Raw genomic sequence first — 19,778 nt, 5'->3', positions numbered from 1 at the left:
TGCTCAACTGTGTGCCACTACACAAATGCAATTATAGACGCTTTATTAAAAAGGGGATTCTTTTACATTGATTTTTAACTCCCACCCCCCTCCCAGCACCCCAAATCAAGACAAAAGCATTCAGGTCACGGTGCCAGTAGTTGATATTGCTCAGAGGGTTATGTAGAGGTGAGGGTACGTGACAGACATGAGCATACTGCGATGCTACCCACTGAGCCCCACATGTTTTGACTCTGTTCCACTAATAAATCCTCTTAAGGATTTGACCCTTTTTGTCAATTTTCGCCTAAAATGACATACCCAAATCTAAATGCCTGTAGCTCAGGACCTGAAGCAATTCATATAGGAGAATATAACACATTAGATCTTGTAAAATATATTACAAAGAGAAAAAACATGCAGTTTTATTTTTTATCATCTTTGAAATGCAAGAGAAAGGCCATCATGTATTTTTCCAGGTTATGTGCAATTTAGATTTTGGCAGCAGTGTATGTGCAAAATTTTAGACTGATTCAATGAACCACTGCATTTCTGTTCAAAATGTTGTATCAAGCCCAAATGTACCTAATTGGTTTATTGATACATTTTAAATTCATAACTGTGGAATCTCCTCAAACAATAGCATGGTATTCTTTCACTGTAATAGCTACTGTAAATTGGACAGTGCAGTTAGATTAACAAGAATGTAAGCTTTCTGCCCATATCAGATATGTCTATGTCCTGGGAAATGTTATTGTTACTTACAACCTCATGCTAATCACATTAGCTCAACCGTCCCACGGGGGGACACCGATCCCGTAGAGATGAATTCCATTCCAGCCATTACAATGAGTCCGTCCTCCTATAGCTCCTCCCACCAGCCTCCACTGACAAACACCTAGTGTGTTACCAGAAGAGTTCTCTCATCAGTTCTCTAAACAATAGGACAAAGGCTCCACATGTTTATATAAAAGCTTCAGAGTAACTTTGTCTAAGGAGCCAATATGTTCTCACGAACATAGTAATGAACCATCTGAAACCAACAACTTTCTAATTGCTTTTCCCCTCCTCTCCTGCTTTTCTATCTCTCTTTATCTGTGTCTGTCTCGCTCTCTCTCTCTCTCTCTCTCTCTCTCTACCAGTCTCTCTCTCTCTCTAACAGTAGGTTTGGTGGTTACTTAGCAACCCTCCCAGCAAACTGCCAGAGGACAAAGCGAGGGAGGAGAGGTGAAGGAGAGGTGGAGCTGGGACAATCCCTCTCTCTCCCTCCCTCCCCTGGGAGAGGTACTCAGACTTAACCCTTTGTGCTCCTCTCACACCGGCTAGCTCAGATATAACCTCGCTTTTATGCTCAGTCCCCTCTCAAGGGAAATAACTTCAGAGGGGATAGGCTTAAAGGGATGGAGAAAATATCTCTCTCCCCCACTCTTCCTCTCTCTCCCCTGGTCTGCTCCCCCTCTCTCCTCTGGTATGCTCCCCCTCTCTCCCCTGGTCTGCTCCCACACTCTTCCTCTCTCTCCCCTGGTCTGCTCCCCCTCTCTCCCCTGGTCTGCTCCCCCTCTCTCCCCTGGTCTTCTCCCACACTCTTCCTCTCTCTCCCCTGGTCTGCTCCCCCTCTCTCCTCTGGTCTGCTCCCCCTATCTCCCCTGGTCTGCTCCCACACTCTTACTCTCTCTCCACTGGTCTGCTCCCCCTCTCCCTCGCTCTCTCTCTGCTGTCGGTCACTCAGACACAGTAGAGTGGTTGGGGCAGAGAGCAGAGAGTTTGTCAGGTGTCAGACAGCGATCGAGAGAGAGAGAGGCCGATCCACAGACCTAACCTACCGTACATGGCCTCCTCTGCACACACATCACATCATACATCACACACATCACAGCTAAATCTTAAATGTTAACCAGATCTAATTATCACCTAATGGATGTTGAAATCATCCAATAAGGAGCCATACACGTAGAGGTACTGTATGTCCAATAACAATCAGTTGGGGTCAAGAGAGGTCAAAAGGCTTGACCCACCATGGATTGCACTCTAAATGACATTGTAACATCTTTAGGTCCATGTATTGATTTTTGGGAAAGATTGTCAGCCACTGATAAATGTCACTTCTGACCATGTGGTCAAGTGGAATATAAAACCAATGCCCTTCAGGGTTGGGGTCAGTTCCATTCAGATGCTGTCCATTACTGGGAATAATTGGAATTCCAATTCAAGAGATGAACAGGGTCCCTTATTTCCCAACCCTGGTGCCAATACTAAAAGACTGGTATAACAATATACACACGCATGCATCCACACACACATCCACACAAACACACAGGTATACAGTCATTATCTTTTCCACTGAACAACACCAATTAAACCAGCCTCCCCTCTCTCCCTTTGTCTTTCTCTCTCTCTCTATCTAGATGTTCCACAAGCCATCAGTACATTCACACCTCCCTCACAGTAAAACACATTGTTCAGTTTGTTCCTCTAGCATTAATACACATGATAATCCCTGTAGGAGAAGTTATCATCAGCAGGAGTCTGGCTACAGCTTGTGTCACAGGAGGTTGGTGGCACCTTAATTGAGGAGAACAGGCTCGTGGTAATGGTTGGAGCAGAATCTGTGGAATGGTATGAAATACATCAACACATGGTTTCCATGGTTTCCAGGTGTTTGATGCCATTTCATTTGCTCCGTTCCAGACATTATTATGAGTTGTCCTCTCCTCAGCAGCCTCCACTGGTTTGTGTGTGTGTAGTCATGGCGACTCACAGTTCAATCCCCTACTTCTCTCTCGGTGTGAGTCATGTTCTCAAGCCCGCTCCGTGCGCGTGTTTCCGTGCGCGTGTTTCCGTGCGCGTGTTTCCGTGCGCGTGTTTCCGTGCTTGAGAGCACCCGGCACGGGAAAGAAGGTCGGCACTAATTGAATTAGCCACTTCTGTCCTGGCAATCGGCCTGGCTGGCTGGCTCACTGGCTGGCTGGCTGGCTGGCTCACTGGCTGGCTGATGAAGGACTGTAGATAATCATTACGCGGCACCAACACAGAGACACAGAGCGAGAAAGGGGAAGAGAGAGAGCAGCGATGGGCAGAATTGATTAGTAGGGCTTTGCTTCAAAGCAACACCCACCCCCAGAGACAGGCTTCTGGGATGAGAAATGATACGAGGGGGGAAGGGGCAAGAGGGGGAGGGGTGGAGTGTGTCAGGGGCAAGGGGGGGGGGGGGGGGGGGTTGGAGTGTGTCAGGGACAAGAGGGAGGGGGGAGGAGGTTGGAGTGTGTCAGGGGCAAGAGGGAGGGGGGTGGGTTGGAGTGTGTCAGGGGCAAGAGGGAGGGGGGGTTGGAGTGTGTCAGGGGCAAAAGGGGGAGGGGGAGGGTTGGAGTGTGTCAGGGGCAAGAGGGAGGGGGGTGGGTTGGAGTGTGTCAGGGACAAGAGGGAGGGGGGAGGAGGTTGGAGTGTGTCAGGGGCAAGAGGGAGGGGGGTGGGTTGGAGTGTGTCAGGGGCAAGAGGGAGGGGGGGTTGGAGTGTGTCAGGGGCAAAAGGGGGAGGTGGAGGGTTGGAGTGTGTCAGGGGCAAGAGGGAGGGGGGTGGGTTGGAGTGTGTCAGGGGCAAGAGGGAGGGGGGGTTGGAGTGTGTCAGGGGCAAAAGGGGGAGGGGGAGGGTTGGAGTGTGTCAGGGGCAAGAGGGAGGCGGGGGGGTTGGAGTGTGTCAGGGGCATGAAGGAGGGGAGGGAGGTTGGAAGGGTTGGAGTGTGTGTCAGGGGCAAGAGGGAGGGGGGGTTGGAGTATGTCAGGGGCAAGAGGGAGAGGGGGGGTGGAGTGTGTCAGGGGCAAAAGGGGGTGGGGGAGGGTTGGAGTGTGTCAGGGGCAAGGGGGGGGGCGTGGAGTGTGTCAGGGGCAAAAGGGGGTGGGGGAGGGTTGGAGTGTGTCAGGGGCAAGAGGGGGGGGGGGGTGGAGTGTGTCAGGGGCAAAAGGGGGAGGGGGAGGGTTGGAGTGTGTCAGGGGCAAGAGGGAGGGGGGGTTGGAGTGTGTCAGGGGCAAAAGGGGGAGGGGGAGGGTTGGAGTGTGTCAGGGGCAAGAGGGAGGGTGGTTGGAGTGTGTCAGGGGCAAGAGGGAGGGGAGGGGGGGTGGAAGGGTTGGAGTGTGTGTCAGGGGCACGAGGGAGGGGAGGGGGAGGTGGAAGGGTTGGAGTGTGTGTCAGGGGCACGAGGGAGGGGGGATGGGAGGGTTGGAGTGTGTGTCAGGGGCAAGAGGGAGGGGAGGAGGGGTGAATCAATAGGATGCTGACAACTCTGTATAACCCAACTGAGACATCCCTCCAGTGTTGTGGAGGTTCTGAGTCATCTGGTCAGCTTTGATTGGACAGAAATGCAGTGCTCAGTAGCTGCAGCCCATCAGCAGTCCTTTCTGTTCAGAGAGCCAGTGGTTTGAAAGCCAGGTCTGCAGTGGCAGGAATGGACTGCGTTAGCCCACACAGCTAGCAGAAACCTCAAAGACCTTGTTTCCTCTTTCATTTCAGGACTAGGGTGGTATGTCCCCAGACTGTCAGATACACACAGGGCCAGTGATTGCGCTCTTGTAGCACAGAGCCTCAAGGGCGGTGGAGTTATCGCTGCCATCGCTCATCTTCTGGAGCCAAGCAGACCAGTGTGGTGTCCCCCGGAGAGATAGAAGGCCCAATCACACTGTACTGCAGTCCTCTGGCCTTCACAACTATGTTAACACACACACACACACACACACACAAACACACACACATACACACACACACACACACATACATACACACACACCAATACCCTCAGCCTCTCAGGAAGAACACAGCTAATAGCCCTGTCATTATGGCGTCAATACAAATCAATGCTGTCTGCACTGGGAAACATGAACATTCATAGCCATGATCGAGCTGTTGGCTGAGGGGTGGCTGATGTGACGGAGTGTATTTGTGTGTGTGTGTGTGCGTGCGTGTAAGGGGGCCTCTCAAGGGGACACCGGAGAGGATCCCCACCCACCCAGTCTAGCCCCAGAGGTAAAGGGTTAATTAAAAGCTAATTAGGTAGAAAATAAAGGCCAGCGTCTCCATTTCCGCAGTGCCGAACACAATTTTCCAATTGGATAGAGACTTGCACTATCTGCGTCCAATGGGAGAGACACATTACCAATTATGAGGCACCAATACACTTCCCCACTTCACCCTACTCCCTTCTTTTAATATCCATATTCTCCTCGCTTGCGCGTTTCCTGCGCTCCCCAAACAGCTCTCTAACTCGCCAGCTCTTTTAAAAATCATGCAAATTAGCCACATTCAAAGGGAGAGAAATGGAGAATGGAGAGAAAGTGAGAGAGAGAGAGAGAGAGAAAGTGAGAGAGAGAGAGAGAGAGAAAGTGTGAGAGAGAGAGAGAGATAGAGAGAGAAGGGAAGGGAAGGGAAGAGAAAGAGAGATGGGGGAAGGGGAGAGAAGGAGAGAGAGGGGGAAAGGGAGAGAGAGAGGGAAAGGGAGAAAGAGAGACAGAGAGAGAAAGAGAGAGAAAGAGAAAGAGATAATATCAGCTTAATTACATATCTTACATCCACTGCTTACTGCTCCACTTTCCTTAATGAAGGTAGACATAGAAATATTGCTAATGTGCTGAAATGGGAAAGGGCCTATAATGATTTCTAATTCAAGAGGAAGTTAGGAACGTGACAAAAAGCAGTATACTTAATTACAGACTGGCAGTCTGTCGTTCTATGACTGAGTTTAATCACACTCGTATTTGTCATGGCCAATTTAGCATCCTGCGTGTCAACTCAGGCCTTTAAAGGTACAGTACAAGTCATGCTAGCTACAAATCATGAGCTTCATCAACTTCCCTTTACACAGTTTCACTATAGACTTCCATACTCATGCAACATTGTCTTTTTCTCTCATGTGGGTGTAAAGACTACAGTGATGCATCTCACCACAATCCTATAACTATATCCAAGGGACATTACGTCTTAATGGTATAGTTCACCCAGATTACTAAATGACACATTGGTTTCCTTACCCTATAAGCAGTCTACGTAAAAGGTATGACAGCAATTCATGCTTTGGTTTTATTTTCATGGCACGTCTTCTAAATGTTAACGTTTTAGCATTTGTGGCATAAATCACATTCACGTCATGGTCCTGATATGAGTATTTTTCGCACATGGAAACAGTGCCAGGGAAGCTAAACCAAAGCATGAATAGCTTTCTGCTGTCATACCTTGTCCATAGACTGCATACAAGAAAACCAACACGTCATTTTGCAATTTGCAATTTGGGTGAATTATCCTATTACATCCCTTCAGATGTTTGCTCACAAAGACAACGTCAGTTGATACAGTCTGGAACGTGAGCCAAACTGACCTGAGGATGTAGCTCAATGCTAGCATTGTATTCATCATGTACTGTAGCGCTGCTCTCCTGAACAGATCCTTCCATATAGAAACCCACTGTATGTATGTTTAAGACAAAGACCTTTATCTAAAGGCTTCTCAGTTGGTAAAGCACGGCGATTGCAACACCAGGATATTGGGTTTGATTCCCGGGACCACCCGTACTTAAAATGAATGCACGCATGACTGTAAGTCCCTTTGGATGAAAGCATCTGCTAAATGACATGGGTTATTATTATATTAACAGTGAACATTTAATTGCTACTTAACACAGTTGGCCACTACTGCATTATCTGTGACCACGTCTGAGACAATCAAACAAACGGTTTGAACTGTGGTACACTGGTGTGATATGATCGAACAAGACTCGGGTGAACTGGGGTGACACTGTTGTATGTGGAGAAAATAACTGAAAATAGAGTCAGACCTGTTGTGATTGACTACAATAGATGGCAAAGTACTGCCTAGATTATATTTCTCCACAGCAACAGTCATCCCTGTTGACTGGCAGAGATGCTTTGCCAGCACAATGCCACCTCATATAAGATTATCAGGTGTGACACCTCTCCCTTTGAGGGTGAAGGTCACCTACTGTACCTGTCTGACTAGATATACAGAATAATCTGTGCTGTCAGAGAGGGTCAAGGGGTTTGGCCGTTGTCAAGGCAAGCTTTGAAATGAGAGAGTAAGTGGATAGGTGTTGGAACACTTTTCCATCTCAAAGGAATTTGTCTATTTCAGAGTTGCTGCATCCACTGGAGTTGAGAGGTAGATGATGCAATTAACTCTAGGAGTTATGAAACTGCCGTCTCATGACTTTGGTTTAAAATGCTAACCGTAACGCGTACCATAACTTTAAGCACAGGACACACAGAAATCCAAAGGCCTAGTGAATCAAAACAATCCCCTACTAAATGACTATACTGAAGGCCTACTGACCCTAATACAGCTGTATTAGACCTAAACAGTGTAGAATTCCAATTTGTGTTCATTTCTTTTATTTGTTTCTATTGAAGTGGATAGAGATGAGAGGCTGGTGAGATATCTGGGAGCTGGCTGTGAATGGCAGCAGGTCTGGCAGACAGTCAAGTATAAAGGTTGTGTCACAGCCTCAATTACAGCCAGGTCCAAATCTGGCCACAGTGACTTTAATCTCATGTCCAGACATACAGTACTGCACTGGCCTAATAGTTGTCCCAGCACCACACCAGAACACAGGCCATATGTGGTTGGCAACTCTTTAAATAAGCCCAATGGAGAAAGGGGTTCAAGGAAGATCAAGTATCTGAAGGATTTGAATCTTGTATCTCAGAGGTCGACAATCTAATAGTTTTATCCCGGATACATGGAATCCCACAACCTAGAAGAATCTTGGAATCAACAGTACTGCATAAGAGGTATTTCTTGCCAACTGGAAATGGACCCGTTTGAGTTCCTGTGAATGTTTGATTACATTATGCTTGACCTTTGTATGACCTCAGATGACCTTATTGACAAATTCATATTTGCCCAGAATATACAGAATATACAATGTTCACCCTTTGTTGCCTGACATGCTGACCACACATAGCTCGTGTCGCGTGCGCGAGCATTGCAAAATAAATTTACACATACATGTTATTCAATCATTGCACTGACACTGCTCACGTGCGCCAACAAGCATCTGCTTGCAAGTCAGTTCTATTTGTGACAGTGAATGCGTGCAAGTCCTGCATCTCCCATCTCCTCATTGGTTTAAAGAAGCATTACCCACGTGCCATCTCCTCATTGGTTATATCCACGTGGGTCATTGAATGATGAACTGAGGTCAGTCGGTTGTGGTAATACACCTTATTATGAAAGTTAGATGCCAATCGCCGTATAAAGTCCAAAGAGGAAAAAGCCTGGAAGGAGGAGAGATGGCTAGTAACGACTTGGTTGACCGTTTTATGTGTGGATTAATTGTAGGAGTAGAGGACCTTGTGCCTTTCAGGTAAAATAACAACCCAATGTTTATATCCCAGGACAAATTAGCTAGCAACAGCAAGCTAGCTAAATAGGACAAATTAGCTAGCAACTGTAAGCTAGGTAGCTAAATTGCCATAAATGTTTAATGCTTTTCAACCTGTCCCCAAATTAAGGTAATAATTGGTTCTGTTTTGATATTTCAACCTGCGTGTTGTGATCGCGTTTGGTGCGGGGGGACAAACTCAATTTGCGCACGGTCGCGCACGCGTCCCGTTTTGGGCATGTTGTTACAGCCTGAAATGAAAACACATCAAATGACTTTTTCGGGCTACATTTACACACAGTAACCAAGAATATCCAAGTAAATAAAATTTTTAAAAAATCTTACAAAAAATGTATTCAAATTAAAACTGCAAAATACCCTATTCGAATAAATGAACAGAGTTGGTTGAACCACCTTTTGCTTGAATTAGTAATGTCTCTTTGAATACCTCCACAATGGGATGCTGCCACCACCGTGTTTTACTGTAGGCATGGTGTTCTTTATTACTGTAGACATGGTGTTCTTTACTGTAGACATGGTGTTCTTTGGGTGGAAAGATGTATTGGGTTTTCTCCAGACATATCGTTTTGCATTCAGACCAAAATGTTCAATTTGGTCTCATTTGACCACAGCATCTTTTTCCACTTTGCCTCAGAATCTACAATGTGCTTTTTGGCAAAGCTCAAACGAGACTTGATGTGGGTTTTTTCTTCTTACCACCCTCCCAGAGGCCAGATTTGTAGAGTGCTTGTGATAGTGGGCACATGCTCACATTGACCAGTCTTTGCCATAAAGGCCTGAAACTCCTTCAAAGTCGCCAATGACTTCTTGGTAGCCTCTCTGATCCGTCTCCTCCTTGCCCGGTCTTCCAGTTTGGAGGGACGGCCTGATCTATGCGGGGTCTGGGTGGTGCCATACACCTTAACCACTTGTTAATAGCTTACAATAGGCTCATTCATCCCCCTCCTCTCCCCTGTAACTATTCCCCAGGTCGTTGCTGTAAATGAGAATGTGTTCTCAGTCAACTTACCTGGTAAACTAACAGTTAAATAAAAACAAATAATAATGGTCTTAACTGTGCTCCAAGGGACAAAGCCTTTGAAATCTTTTTATATCCAGCCCGACTTGTGCCTTTTCACAACTTTATCTCATGGATCTTTCCTACCATAGTGGACTCTTTGCTTTGAATTGCTTTCAAAACTGCTTTCATTCTGAACTGATCAAAGTCCTAAACTGGATCACAGATTGAAAACAAGTTTGCAATTCTAAGGGGTCCAAATAGGGTATTTTACTGTTTTACTTTTGAGTTTAGAAGAGAAAGATTCACTTGGATGTTGTGGGTTATGGTGTGTAAATAAAGCTGGGAAAAGTCTAAATGTATGTGTTTACATTTCAGGCTGTAAGGCAACAAAAGGTGAACATTTTGAAAGGGGGTGGTGACTTTCTATACCCACTGTAGGCTTCAGTTCAGACTAATCACAATCTTACAGTTTAATCAAGTCACAAAACTATCATGCCGAAGTTGTGTACCTCTCAATAAACCAGTGACTCTGTCAAATAAACTGATCACAACATAACAATAAGCAGATGTTTAATAGCTGAGCCGTCATTTCTATAGAAAAATAAAATGGTGCTTAAATAATGTTTACAGTTGGTGTTAATCTCTTGGAATCACTCAAATTCAAAATAATTATCATTTGATTCCAGTTCACAGACTAAGCATATGATTTAGTCAATGGTATGGCAATGACTCGTTGCTACCATAACATATGAAATCACTGTCAGTAGGCATTATGCAATGTTGCCCAATCAACAACAAAAAATGTTAACGTGGACAGACCATCCATACAATAATCTGTTAATACACAAGACTTAGTGCAAACAATCATTCAAACAGTAGATGGGAAATGTTGAACAATGCATATGAAACGTCTAGTAGGTTACATTTATTTATTGCCACTGTGGGAATAAATATAAACGATATCACTAGGAGACCCCCCCCCCATTCCACTGTTCACCAATGACTTTTGATGTTATCGTCTGACACACTCAACTTTCTAGTAGTCACAGTCCACAGCCCCTTATTCCAATCTCCTGATTGTACCTGTTCGTGAGGGTGTTTGCTTTCCGGGTAAGCTTGGACAGAACCGTGTGTAGTCCGGTCAAATGATAATGAAATTGTTTTTCCAAATCATCATCATCGGATTCTATTCTGGATATGTCCAACGCGGTCACCCCCATTTTTTCTTTCCGCCTGTCATCGGCTTGTAGGACCCCCCATTCGATGTCATTCCTGATCGATTTTAATAGCACATAGTAATTGTACATGTCCCCGTCCTGGAAATAGGTGGTTGACCCATTGCTGGCGGTCCTAATCGGTGATATCGTTTTCACCTCTTCTTCCTCGTCTAGAGGCACGTCTCTTAGCAGACTAGGAACCATCACCGTCTGATCCATATTATTCACAGCACCAATAAATCTGTTCATTGCATTGAACAATGAATTCTTTTGATTGTACGAATCCGAAATGTGCATCATTTTTGCGAGAAACCTGACCGCGTGCAGACAATCTAGTTACCTCGCGTCACCGATGATAATGCAGTTTTACTCTGTCAGTCTGAAATCAACCTTAGCAAGCTAACTAGCTAATGCTCTTTATCGGATTACAATTACAAATTTAGCTGCTGCAAAAGCTTACTCAGTCCGAGGAAACGTCCCGACTTCTCAAACGTCTTGCCTGCCTTGTGAGACTGTACTACCTAACGTTACTCACTAATTGACTAACAAGTGTCTTTTTTCTAAGGGCGTTCCCGGATCTGTCTCTCGAATGTCGAATGTTTCCCCCTCAGGCTAAAGTAACAGGATGAACGACCTGAAATAAGAGACACCATACGGTTAGTTACTTCAAGTAACGTTATTTCAGTATCATTAGTTGCATAGTAGGCCTACCAAAAATTAAGAAATCCTTACACTGGCCAATTGATGCTTCCGTTCTCAACTCACTGAATTACCAGCTAACATTAGCTAGCTAGCCATATGTGGAGAATAAATTTAGCTCAAGTAGTACAAACTCACCGTGATGTTATTGTCCCTGGTATTTTTCCGAATAACCACTTCACTTGTTAAACTTCTGTGGAAGGCATAAAGTCTTCATTTGACAGTTTGTTGTGAGCAAAGCGACCGATTGCAGTTTGCTAGCTTAATAAATCCTCAGCACCAGCAGGAGGACGGTGAGATGCAGAGTGGCGTACTTGCGTCAGCCCACAAGCGGTAACTGCGTTTTCAGCCAATCAGATTTTAGCCGGTCTCTCACCAACCCCGCTGATTTTCTGGCAAGTCAATTCCCGGTTAGAACATGTTTACTTCCTTCAACAAAAACACCTATCTTTACCTTCCTTCCATACTTCCTCTTTTGGAGAGATTATGAAGAAAATAACATAATGTCACTTCAATACTGATGACTCAAATGTGTACTGTGACAAACTTGCTTTCACAGTTTTAGTAAAACCAGGGCTCGTGTACGTTTGAATTTGAGGGTCTCAAATTACATCCTTTCAAAGAAATACGGAGGCGAGAAAGAAATCATAATTATGTAATTTGAGATGTGGAATAGAGCAGGCTCATCTGAGGAAACTGGCGACGTGTTGAAACAGGAGTTTAATTCAGGCTGGGGTTGCGTCATTCCCGCCCACAAAAACACTAAGTAGTAGGTGTACTAGTGACAATTTTAACAATGTATACACTATCAACAAAGTAGTTAGTTGTTTATGCTGTATCAACAAAGTATAGTTGCTGATGCTGTAACAGATTCATGATCACGAATACGGATGTCCATTGTGAATACGTTACATTGTAACAAACGGTAAGGATTTCATTTGATGTTGTTCTTGTTCGTAATTTTTTTTTACAGCCCATAAAAATCCTATTAAATTACTATAATTAAATTATTCTAATAGCTAATTCTATGGTCAAACCTGCCTCACGAACACCCTTTCTAGACGGGATCGCGAATACGTTTTTCATAGATGTGATAGTGACACCCTGGGGTAAAAAATATTATTGCTACCTGTAAATTATATTGGATCTATCAGGGGCAGAATTAATTAATGACGATTAACTACCCACCTTATTATCAACAACAAAAAATACTCGGTTCTAGAAACAAAAGAGAGAGTAAATATCTCACAACAGAAGCTCACAACTGAAACGATGTAATGACCATTTTATTCAGATATTCAAGATCACAATTGTTCACAATATCAACATACATTTGTTGGCATGCTAGCTGGTGATGCATTTTAAAACGTTTTCTTTCTTTTTTTATACAGTCTTATTTCATCTGTCCAATTTTGGATTGAGAGATAAATTGATCATGTACATTGGTTGTATAGTGATCCCCGAAAACACAGAGCTACTTCAGAATGCTCAAAACCCCAAAACAAACAACAACAAAAACCTAAAAGAATCCTAGTAATTAGAGAAATAGAATCTTGGAACCAGCTTTCTGTGCTCACATGACAGTTGAATGGAACCAGTAACAGTGTCAGTGACCTCGGTGGTCTGCCCCATTCCATTCTACCCCCAGGCCCTCGCTAAAGCGTAGTATTCTTACAGTCATTCCTACAGTCATTCCCACCTAAGAGGTTGCTGTCATATTACTGATTCTCCATTTAAGTAATACACAAAAGTGGCAAATCTTCAAAAAGTGGTATTTCATTTGATTGTTCCAAGCCAGAGCAATGACAGACCGAATCGAGCTCGAACACCTCAAGTCCTGCCACTGAGAATGAATCTCTCTCTCTTTCTATCACTGGACAGACATTAATTCACTGTCTATTCCACAAATGACGTGGAAACAACATTGATTCAACCAGTCTGTGCCCAGTTGGCTCTCTCTCTGTCTACCAATCCCATATAGTGAGAAGCAAACGGCAACAACAAAAGACAGGAAGTAGAATAGTCTTCTCTCATCATCAGAAAGCAGTGCTGACTCAGTGAAACTCTAGTTTGTGCAGCGATATGCGTCAGTCAGGGAGGAGGGTGTTGGAACCGAATGTACTGGGGTGTGGCGGTGGAGAGAGACAGAGAGAGAACTGGATGTGCTGGAGAATGGACAAGGATAGTCAGATAGAGTGGGATCTCAAGCAGAAGGTGAATGTGTAAAAACATTTGAACACCAAAACTGGGGTTTAAACCAGAAAAATGGCTGTGTCTCAGACTACTGTTATAGAAACACACATGACTAGTTAAGACTTTTAAAATGAAATGAAATATTACAACAACAAAACAACATTATGACTAACCAACTGACAGACAGAAGGCACAGGGGAGGGAGTGGCAGAGATCACCAAGTACAGGACTGAATACAGAGGATCTAAACGCATCACAAATACACATCCACAGAGAGCAACTTGCACAAGGTCATTTAGAGTGATAGTCATTAGAAGCAGGATGTAGGTTTACTGTAGTCCATGTAGCAGCAAAAAGCAGACACTGTGTGTGTGCGTGTGTGTGTGAGAGAGAGAGAGAGAGAGAGACTCAGTCACTTCTGAGTGAGCTCAAGTTTCTTTCAAAGACCTCATATTGGAAATTCTGATGGCATCCCAAAAATTATTTCCAGGAAATTTAGACTGGGGAAGATAGCTCCTCGTTCCACTGCTATGTTGCATCAAGGTAATTTCTTAGGAATATTGTCAACTTGTGTAAGTGAAGATTGGTAGTGTTTGAATTAGGCATGGCATGCCTGGATCAGAGCATATGGCTGAGGCAGGTGCTAATCGACAACCATTCATTTTAGAAGAATAAAGGTCTTGAAAGGTAACATTTTTAATCATGGCATGGTGTCATATTAAGGAATGTGTTCAAAGAGATGAAAGAGAGAAAAAGAGAGCGATAAAGTAAGAAAGATAAGGTGTGGAAAAGTAAGAATGGACTGTGCCAGCGTTTGGGTGTGTTCCTCCCCAGGTTCCAAGGTGACGTGTACGCTCTCCTCCTCCTGGTCTCCCTGGAAGGAAACAAGAACAAAGGTGCCGACAATCACAGAGAGACTCTGATTGTGTGTGTACGTGTGTGTCTGCGCATGTGTGACTACATTCCCTGAAAACACCATCCACACCACCCATAATCAGTGACAACGAGGGGATCCTCTCTTTTGGAACTTGTCACCTGAAGCTTTTGGAAGACATATCTCCCTGAGAAGTCTCTGCAGGGCCGCCACACAGCCAGAGAGATAGCCATTTGTCTGCTGTAATGAGCGGAGCCTTTGGACTGTGATGTGTGTAAGAAGCCTAAATGCCACTCTCTCTCTCTCTGCACCTGTGGAACGCAGTCTGTCGGTTAACCCTCCCGGAGCCTCCCATGCCAGGCTTCTGGTCTATTTAGAGCCCTGAGGCTTCTGAAGTGACAAAACAGCCAACCAATGTCTGATGGATAGGAGCCAGTAACAGTTTCTGCAAGCTTCAAATTGACAATGACGCTCTGGTGAAGATCGGCCATGCTAACCGCTAGCAGGCTAAACACTAGCAGGCTAAACACTATCAGGCTAAACCCTATGAGGCTAAATCCTATGAGGTTAAGCCAGTGTGTCATAGGGGGTAGAAGTGGGGGATTCTAACTCTTTAAGGCATAATCACGCCACACAGCCCTGCCAACACGGTATAAATCAGAGTGTTTAATTGCGAGCCAAACAGTTTTATTTATAATCCACAGCAGCACAGTCGGGGACGGCCAATTAGAGGGACCTGCTGGGAAGGTGTGAGCTAGCGATAACCATCTTGCATAGTGAGATCACGATTGTGTGTGTGTGTGTGTGTGTGTGTTTGACTGTGACTTGCAGGGGGCTGTAGGGGTTCCAGCCATGGAGGTCTGTGACACAACCCCTTATTACACTGGATGCATTGCACTTAGTCACAGAGACAAATAGAACTACACAAGAGTGTGTGTGTGTGTGTGTGTGTGTGTGTAGCACTCTGGTACCCTGTAGATAATGACCCATTTTGTATTCTACATGAGTCAAATGAAATGGAGTCCATTGCCCATGTTGTGAATGGCTGGGGATCATACAAGGATTTATACATTGCTAGACATGACCGTCTTGTTGACCTGATAGCCAGCGAGGTGGAACAAGTGGTCTCACCAACAGCACGCATGCATAAACATTCTTGTGTGATGGAAGCTCGTTTGATATTGATGACAATGGGTTTTCCTGTGTGCCAGATGTTGTTGTTGTTGTGGGGGGAGACCAGGGGGAGGTGTTTGTTTTGGAAGTGGGCTGCTCATTGGATGGCTACATGGAGCAGGCCTTTGCTGAGAAGCTGCTTAAATACCAGCCCCTTTTGGCATGCTGGGACAGCCTGGGGTGGAGGTGCAAGCTGGTGGGGCTGATATTTGGGAGTCTCGGCCACGTACACAGGCTTGCAGTGCGTGGCCTCCAGATTGCAGGCCTGACAAAAACTAGGGCAAAGCAATTGGCTAGGTACTGCTCTGTTTCAACTGTCATGGGCAGCCTAGCTGTTTGGAGAAGGATGTGCTTTCTGTACCCTTGAGTGTCATGTATACAGGGACCTTTGACATGTTTGGATCCTTTTTTTGTAAATTTGATTGGTGGATTCAAATGAAGTATTTGTGTGTGTGTCAGACTCACCTGCACCTCACTGCTACACCATCTCATATTGGTTGGCAGTGATAAGCCGCGACAGACAGCATGCCAACAGCATACCAATTGACTGGAGAGAAAGAGAGAGAGAGTGGGAGAGAGAGAGAGATAATGGGGGAGAGAGTGGGAGAGAAAAAGAGAGGGGGGTGGTGATGAAAATGAGTCAGTTCCAACAGCACACAATAAATCATCTCTCTTAGAGGTCCTGTCTTTCCTCCATCTTCCCCCTCTTCCCAACACCCTCCCCCTCTTCCCTCCATCCTCATTGCCGGGGGATGGAGGGCCAAGTAGGGATCAGGGAAGGAGGAGAGGAGGGATCAGGGAAGGAAGAGAGGAAGGATAGGGATAAGATACATTAAAGGGGTGGCTGCTCCTCTAAGAGGTGTCATTGATCTCTCTCTGCCACCCCTCCTTCTCCCCTCGCCGCTTCCCTCCATAACGTTTACGGTGCAATTAATGGGCTCGGGACTGCAGAAGAGCAGGCCGTCGCAGGTCACAGCGTCCACGGAGACACACACACACACTCTCACTCTCTCTACCTACCTCCCCCAGGCCCATTAGGGGTAATGGAGGGGGTCGCTGTGACGACGAGCGGCGCTGTGGGGCTAATCGAGCATGTCAGCCGAGCAGGAGGTAACGACCACACTCGCGCAGAGTAGAGAGAGAGAGAGAGAGAGAGAAGAGGAGGGAGAGGAGAAATGAGGAGAGAGGGAGAAAGGAGAAATGAGGAGAGAGGAGGAAGGAGGTAGGGGAGAGAGAGAGTGTGCGTGTGTCTGTATGCATATGTGGAAAAGCGAGAGGGATGGAGAGTGTGTGTGTGTGCTCTTGTACTCTGGTCTGCATAATAGTTCCCGAGGCGCGCCTGAATGGTATGTGTGTGATGGAACAGGCTCTGAGTGGCGGACTAGCTGATTGGGTCTGAAGGAGCAGCGGTGAACACCGCCCCAGCCGTGTGTAATCATTAATAACCTGCACTGGGTGCACGCTCACACACACACACACACACACACAGAAGGAGAGTGGAAGAACAGCTGGCCCATACTGTTACTTACTTGTGAGACCGCTATTCCAAATGTCACTCCAGCAATGATCCCCATGTTAGTCTCAATGAAGTCAGTCACTAGCTCATAACAGCCCTGTAGAAGACAAGACAAGTGAGTGTGTTTGTCAGTGTGTACGGTGTGTGTCTGTCTGTCCGTGTGTGTGTCTGACCTGCTGGTGGACCTTGCTGGGGGCTATGGTGACATTGTGCAGGTCAGAAGCGTTACAGTCAGAGATGCTGGCACAGCAGCTGGGTGGGATGCCGTTGTTAGGGAACCAGATACTGGACAACCAGCTGGTGTAGTTCAACACACCACAGCATTTCAACTGGAGGGAGAGAGGGGGATGGGGGGAGAGAGGGAGGTTGGAGAGAGAGTTTTATCACAGTCTGTTTTTAATCACAACCCTAATTTGGCTGTCAAGATGACCGTCTCTCACACTGCGCTGCACATTGTCCACAGCCAGGCTCCTCTCGTCCTGGGAATTGTAGTTCTTCACTGCCTCACTGAAGGTCCTCTGGAAGGTTCCCTTTATCTGGGAACACAAACACAAAGTTCTTGTTGTGTTCATAGCTTCTCCTGTTGTGAAACAGATGGACACTCTGACTGATGAATTCTGCCACTGGGCACACACTGGTTGAATCAACATTGTTTCCACGTCAGTTCAACAAAATTACATTGAACTAACGTGGAATAGACATTGAATTGACATTGTGCCAAGTGGGTGGGTACTCATGATCCTGTGGGTGAGTGCCAGAGGCATGTATGGCAGGGCCACCTACCTCATGACGAAAGACAAAGCCGGAGATGCCAGCCACAAGCTCAGCCAGGAAGATCAGGGACAGGAACATGGCATACTGCAGAGAGAGGGCACACAGGGCGCCACAAAACGGCCACTGAGTTACTGTGTATATTTTGCAGACTTTCTCACCCTTTGCTCACGATAAGATTCTCGAAACACTGCAAGGAACGTTGAATGACAGTAGGAAAGGAAGACATTTTTAGAAGGAAAGGTATCAAAAAACGAAACAAAGACAGAAACAAACCCACTGGGCACACACTGGTTGAATTAACGTTGTTTCCACATCATTTCAATTATATTACTTTGAACCAATGTGGAACAGATGTTGAATTCTGTTTCTTCCCCAGTGGGAAGAAATAGACACATTTCAGTTACTCGGATGACAACTTCTCCTAGGTCTCACCAGCTTCTCCTAGCTCTCACCAACTCCTCTAGCTCTCACCAACTCCTCTAGCTCTCACCAACTTCTCCTAGCTCTCACCAACTTCTCCTAGCTCTCATCAACTTCTCCTAGCTCTCATCAACTTCTCCTAGCTCTCATCAACTTCTCCTAGCTCTCATCAACTTCTCCTAGCTCTCATCAACTTCTCCTAGCTCTCATCAACTTCTCGTAGCTCTCATCAACTTCTCGTAGCTCTCATCAACTTCTCCTAGCTCTCATCAACTTCTCCTAGCTCTCGCCAACTTCTCCTAGCTCTCACCAACTCCTCTAGCTCTCACCAACTCCTCTAGCTCTCACCAACTTCTCGTAGCTCTCATCAACTTCTCCTAGCTCTCATCAACTTCTCCTAGCTCTCATCAACTTCTCCTAGCTCTCGCCAACTTCTCCTAGCTCTCGCCAACTTCTCCTAGCTCTCGCCAACTTCTCCTAGCTCTCGCCAACTTCTCCTAGCTCTCGCCAACTTCTCCTAGCTCTCGCCAACTTCTCCTAGCTCTCGCCAACTTCTCCTAGCTCTCGCCAACTTCTCCTAGCTCTCGCCAACTTCTCCTAGCTCTCATCAACTTCTCCTAGCTCTCATCAACTTCTCCTAGCTCTCACCAACTTCTCCTAGCTCTCACCAACTTCTCCTAGCTCTCACCAACTTCTCCTAGCTCTCACCAACTTCTCCTAGCTCTCACCAACCTCTCCTAGCTCTCACCAACTTATCCTAGCTCTCACCAGCTTGAGCATCCATGGGCTCCCGCGGCAGGTAGCGAAGCATCCAAACAGTCCGAACACGATGATGCATGTTCCGGTGCCGATGAGAACATAAGGAGCGTTGGTGGAGCTGTCAGCGATGATAGATATGTACGCACCCAGCATAAACTTTCCCCATAGTCCCACAGCCAAGAGGATCGCCCCCGTGATCTGGACAGAGAGAAAGAGAGAGGGGCGAGAGAAGGTGAAAGAGCATTAGAGCCCTGTCACTAAAAAGTCATCTAGGGCATCACTGGAGGTTTCAGACCCATAGAGATGATCGGTGGCACAACTGTAACACAACCATCACAGCTTCATGCTAAATTACACATTCATATGGTATGAAATGTCAGTGGTCTGTTTAAGCAGTCGTCCATAAAAGCAGTCAATTTCACTGTGTAATAAACCATTGATTACACTGTAAATGATACACTGCCGATCTCCTATAATGCTATTAATGGCACTGGAGATAGCTCTTTGCTGCCACCCAATGAAATAAACTGAATCCTCACTGCATGGCTCATGAGACCGAAGAGAAAGCGAGATATTTTATAGGCTCCTTTTTCTGGTTAAAAATAACTAATACTTACTAAGTAGACCAGACCCAGCTGCTGTCAAGTTTTCAAGATATTTCACTTTCAAAATACAGAAATCATACATATCGTGAAACCGTAAGTGCCGACAAGCAAAACATTTTGGGACAATGTCAACAATGGGTCAATGAAACAAATACCAATTCCATTAAGTAG

The 19,778-nt window shown here is 45.7% G+C and overlaps 2 protein-coding genes across 3 annotated transcripts in view; both read right to left on the bottom strand.

Annotated features, from left to right (window-relative positions):
- Window positions 1-9,930: 9,930 nt before the first annotated feature.
- LOC149975427 (mid1-interacting protein 1-B-like) lies at window positions 9,931-11,222 on the bottom strand. The gene has a single exon (XM_090207704.1). It carries the CDS (start codon window positions 10,892-10,894, stop codon window positions 10,421-10,423), a length of 474 nt encoding a protein of 157 aa, XP_090063830.1. The 5' UTR covers window positions 10,895-11,222; the 3' UTR covers window positions 9,931-10,420.
- Window positions 11,223-12,561: 1,339 nt separating this feature from the next.
- The window catches only part of LOC110495507 (tetraspanin-7), a 30,462-nt gene continuing 23,245 nt past the window's right edge, over window positions 12,562-19,778 (bottom strand). For both annotated transcript variants that reach the window (XM_090207703.1, XM_021570802.3), the window contains exons 3-9: window positions 19,012-19,200; window positions 17,833-17,907; window positions 17,490-17,585; window positions 17,223-17,378; window positions 17,063-17,146; window positions 15,999-16,080; window positions 12,562-14,360 (exon numbers count right to left, since the gene is read on the bottom strand). In XM_090207703.1, the coding sequence (XP_090063829.1) occupies window positions 16,012-16,080; window positions 17,063-17,146; window positions 17,223-17,378; window positions 17,490-17,585; window positions 17,833-17,907; window positions 19,012-19,200 (669 nt within the window). In that variant the 3' untranslated portion in view covers window positions 12,562-14,360; window positions 15,999-16,011. The remainder of the gene's footprint in view (window positions 14,361-15,998; window positions 16,081-17,062; window positions 17,147-17,222; window positions 17,379-17,489; window positions 17,586-17,832; window positions 17,908-19,011; window positions 19,201-19,778) is intronic.

This window comes from Oncorhynchus mykiss, chromosome 18 (assembly GCF_057628025.1).
Source record: "Oncorhynchus mykiss isolate SJ-2025 chromosome 18, ASM5762802v1, whole genome shotgun sequence".
Taxonomy (NCBI): Eukaryota; Metazoa; Chordata; class Actinopteri; order Salmoniformes; family Salmonidae; genus Oncorhynchus; species Oncorhynchus mykiss.
Note: the sequence above shows the minus strand (reverse complement) of the source record. Positions and strands in the feature narration are given on the sequence as shown.

What these genes read in the sequence shown, in the direction of transcription:
- LOC149975427 (XM_090207704.1), bottom strand. Translation starts at nt 10,894, where the DNA reads ATGATGCACATTTCGGATTCGTACAATCAAAAGAATTCATTGTTCAAT.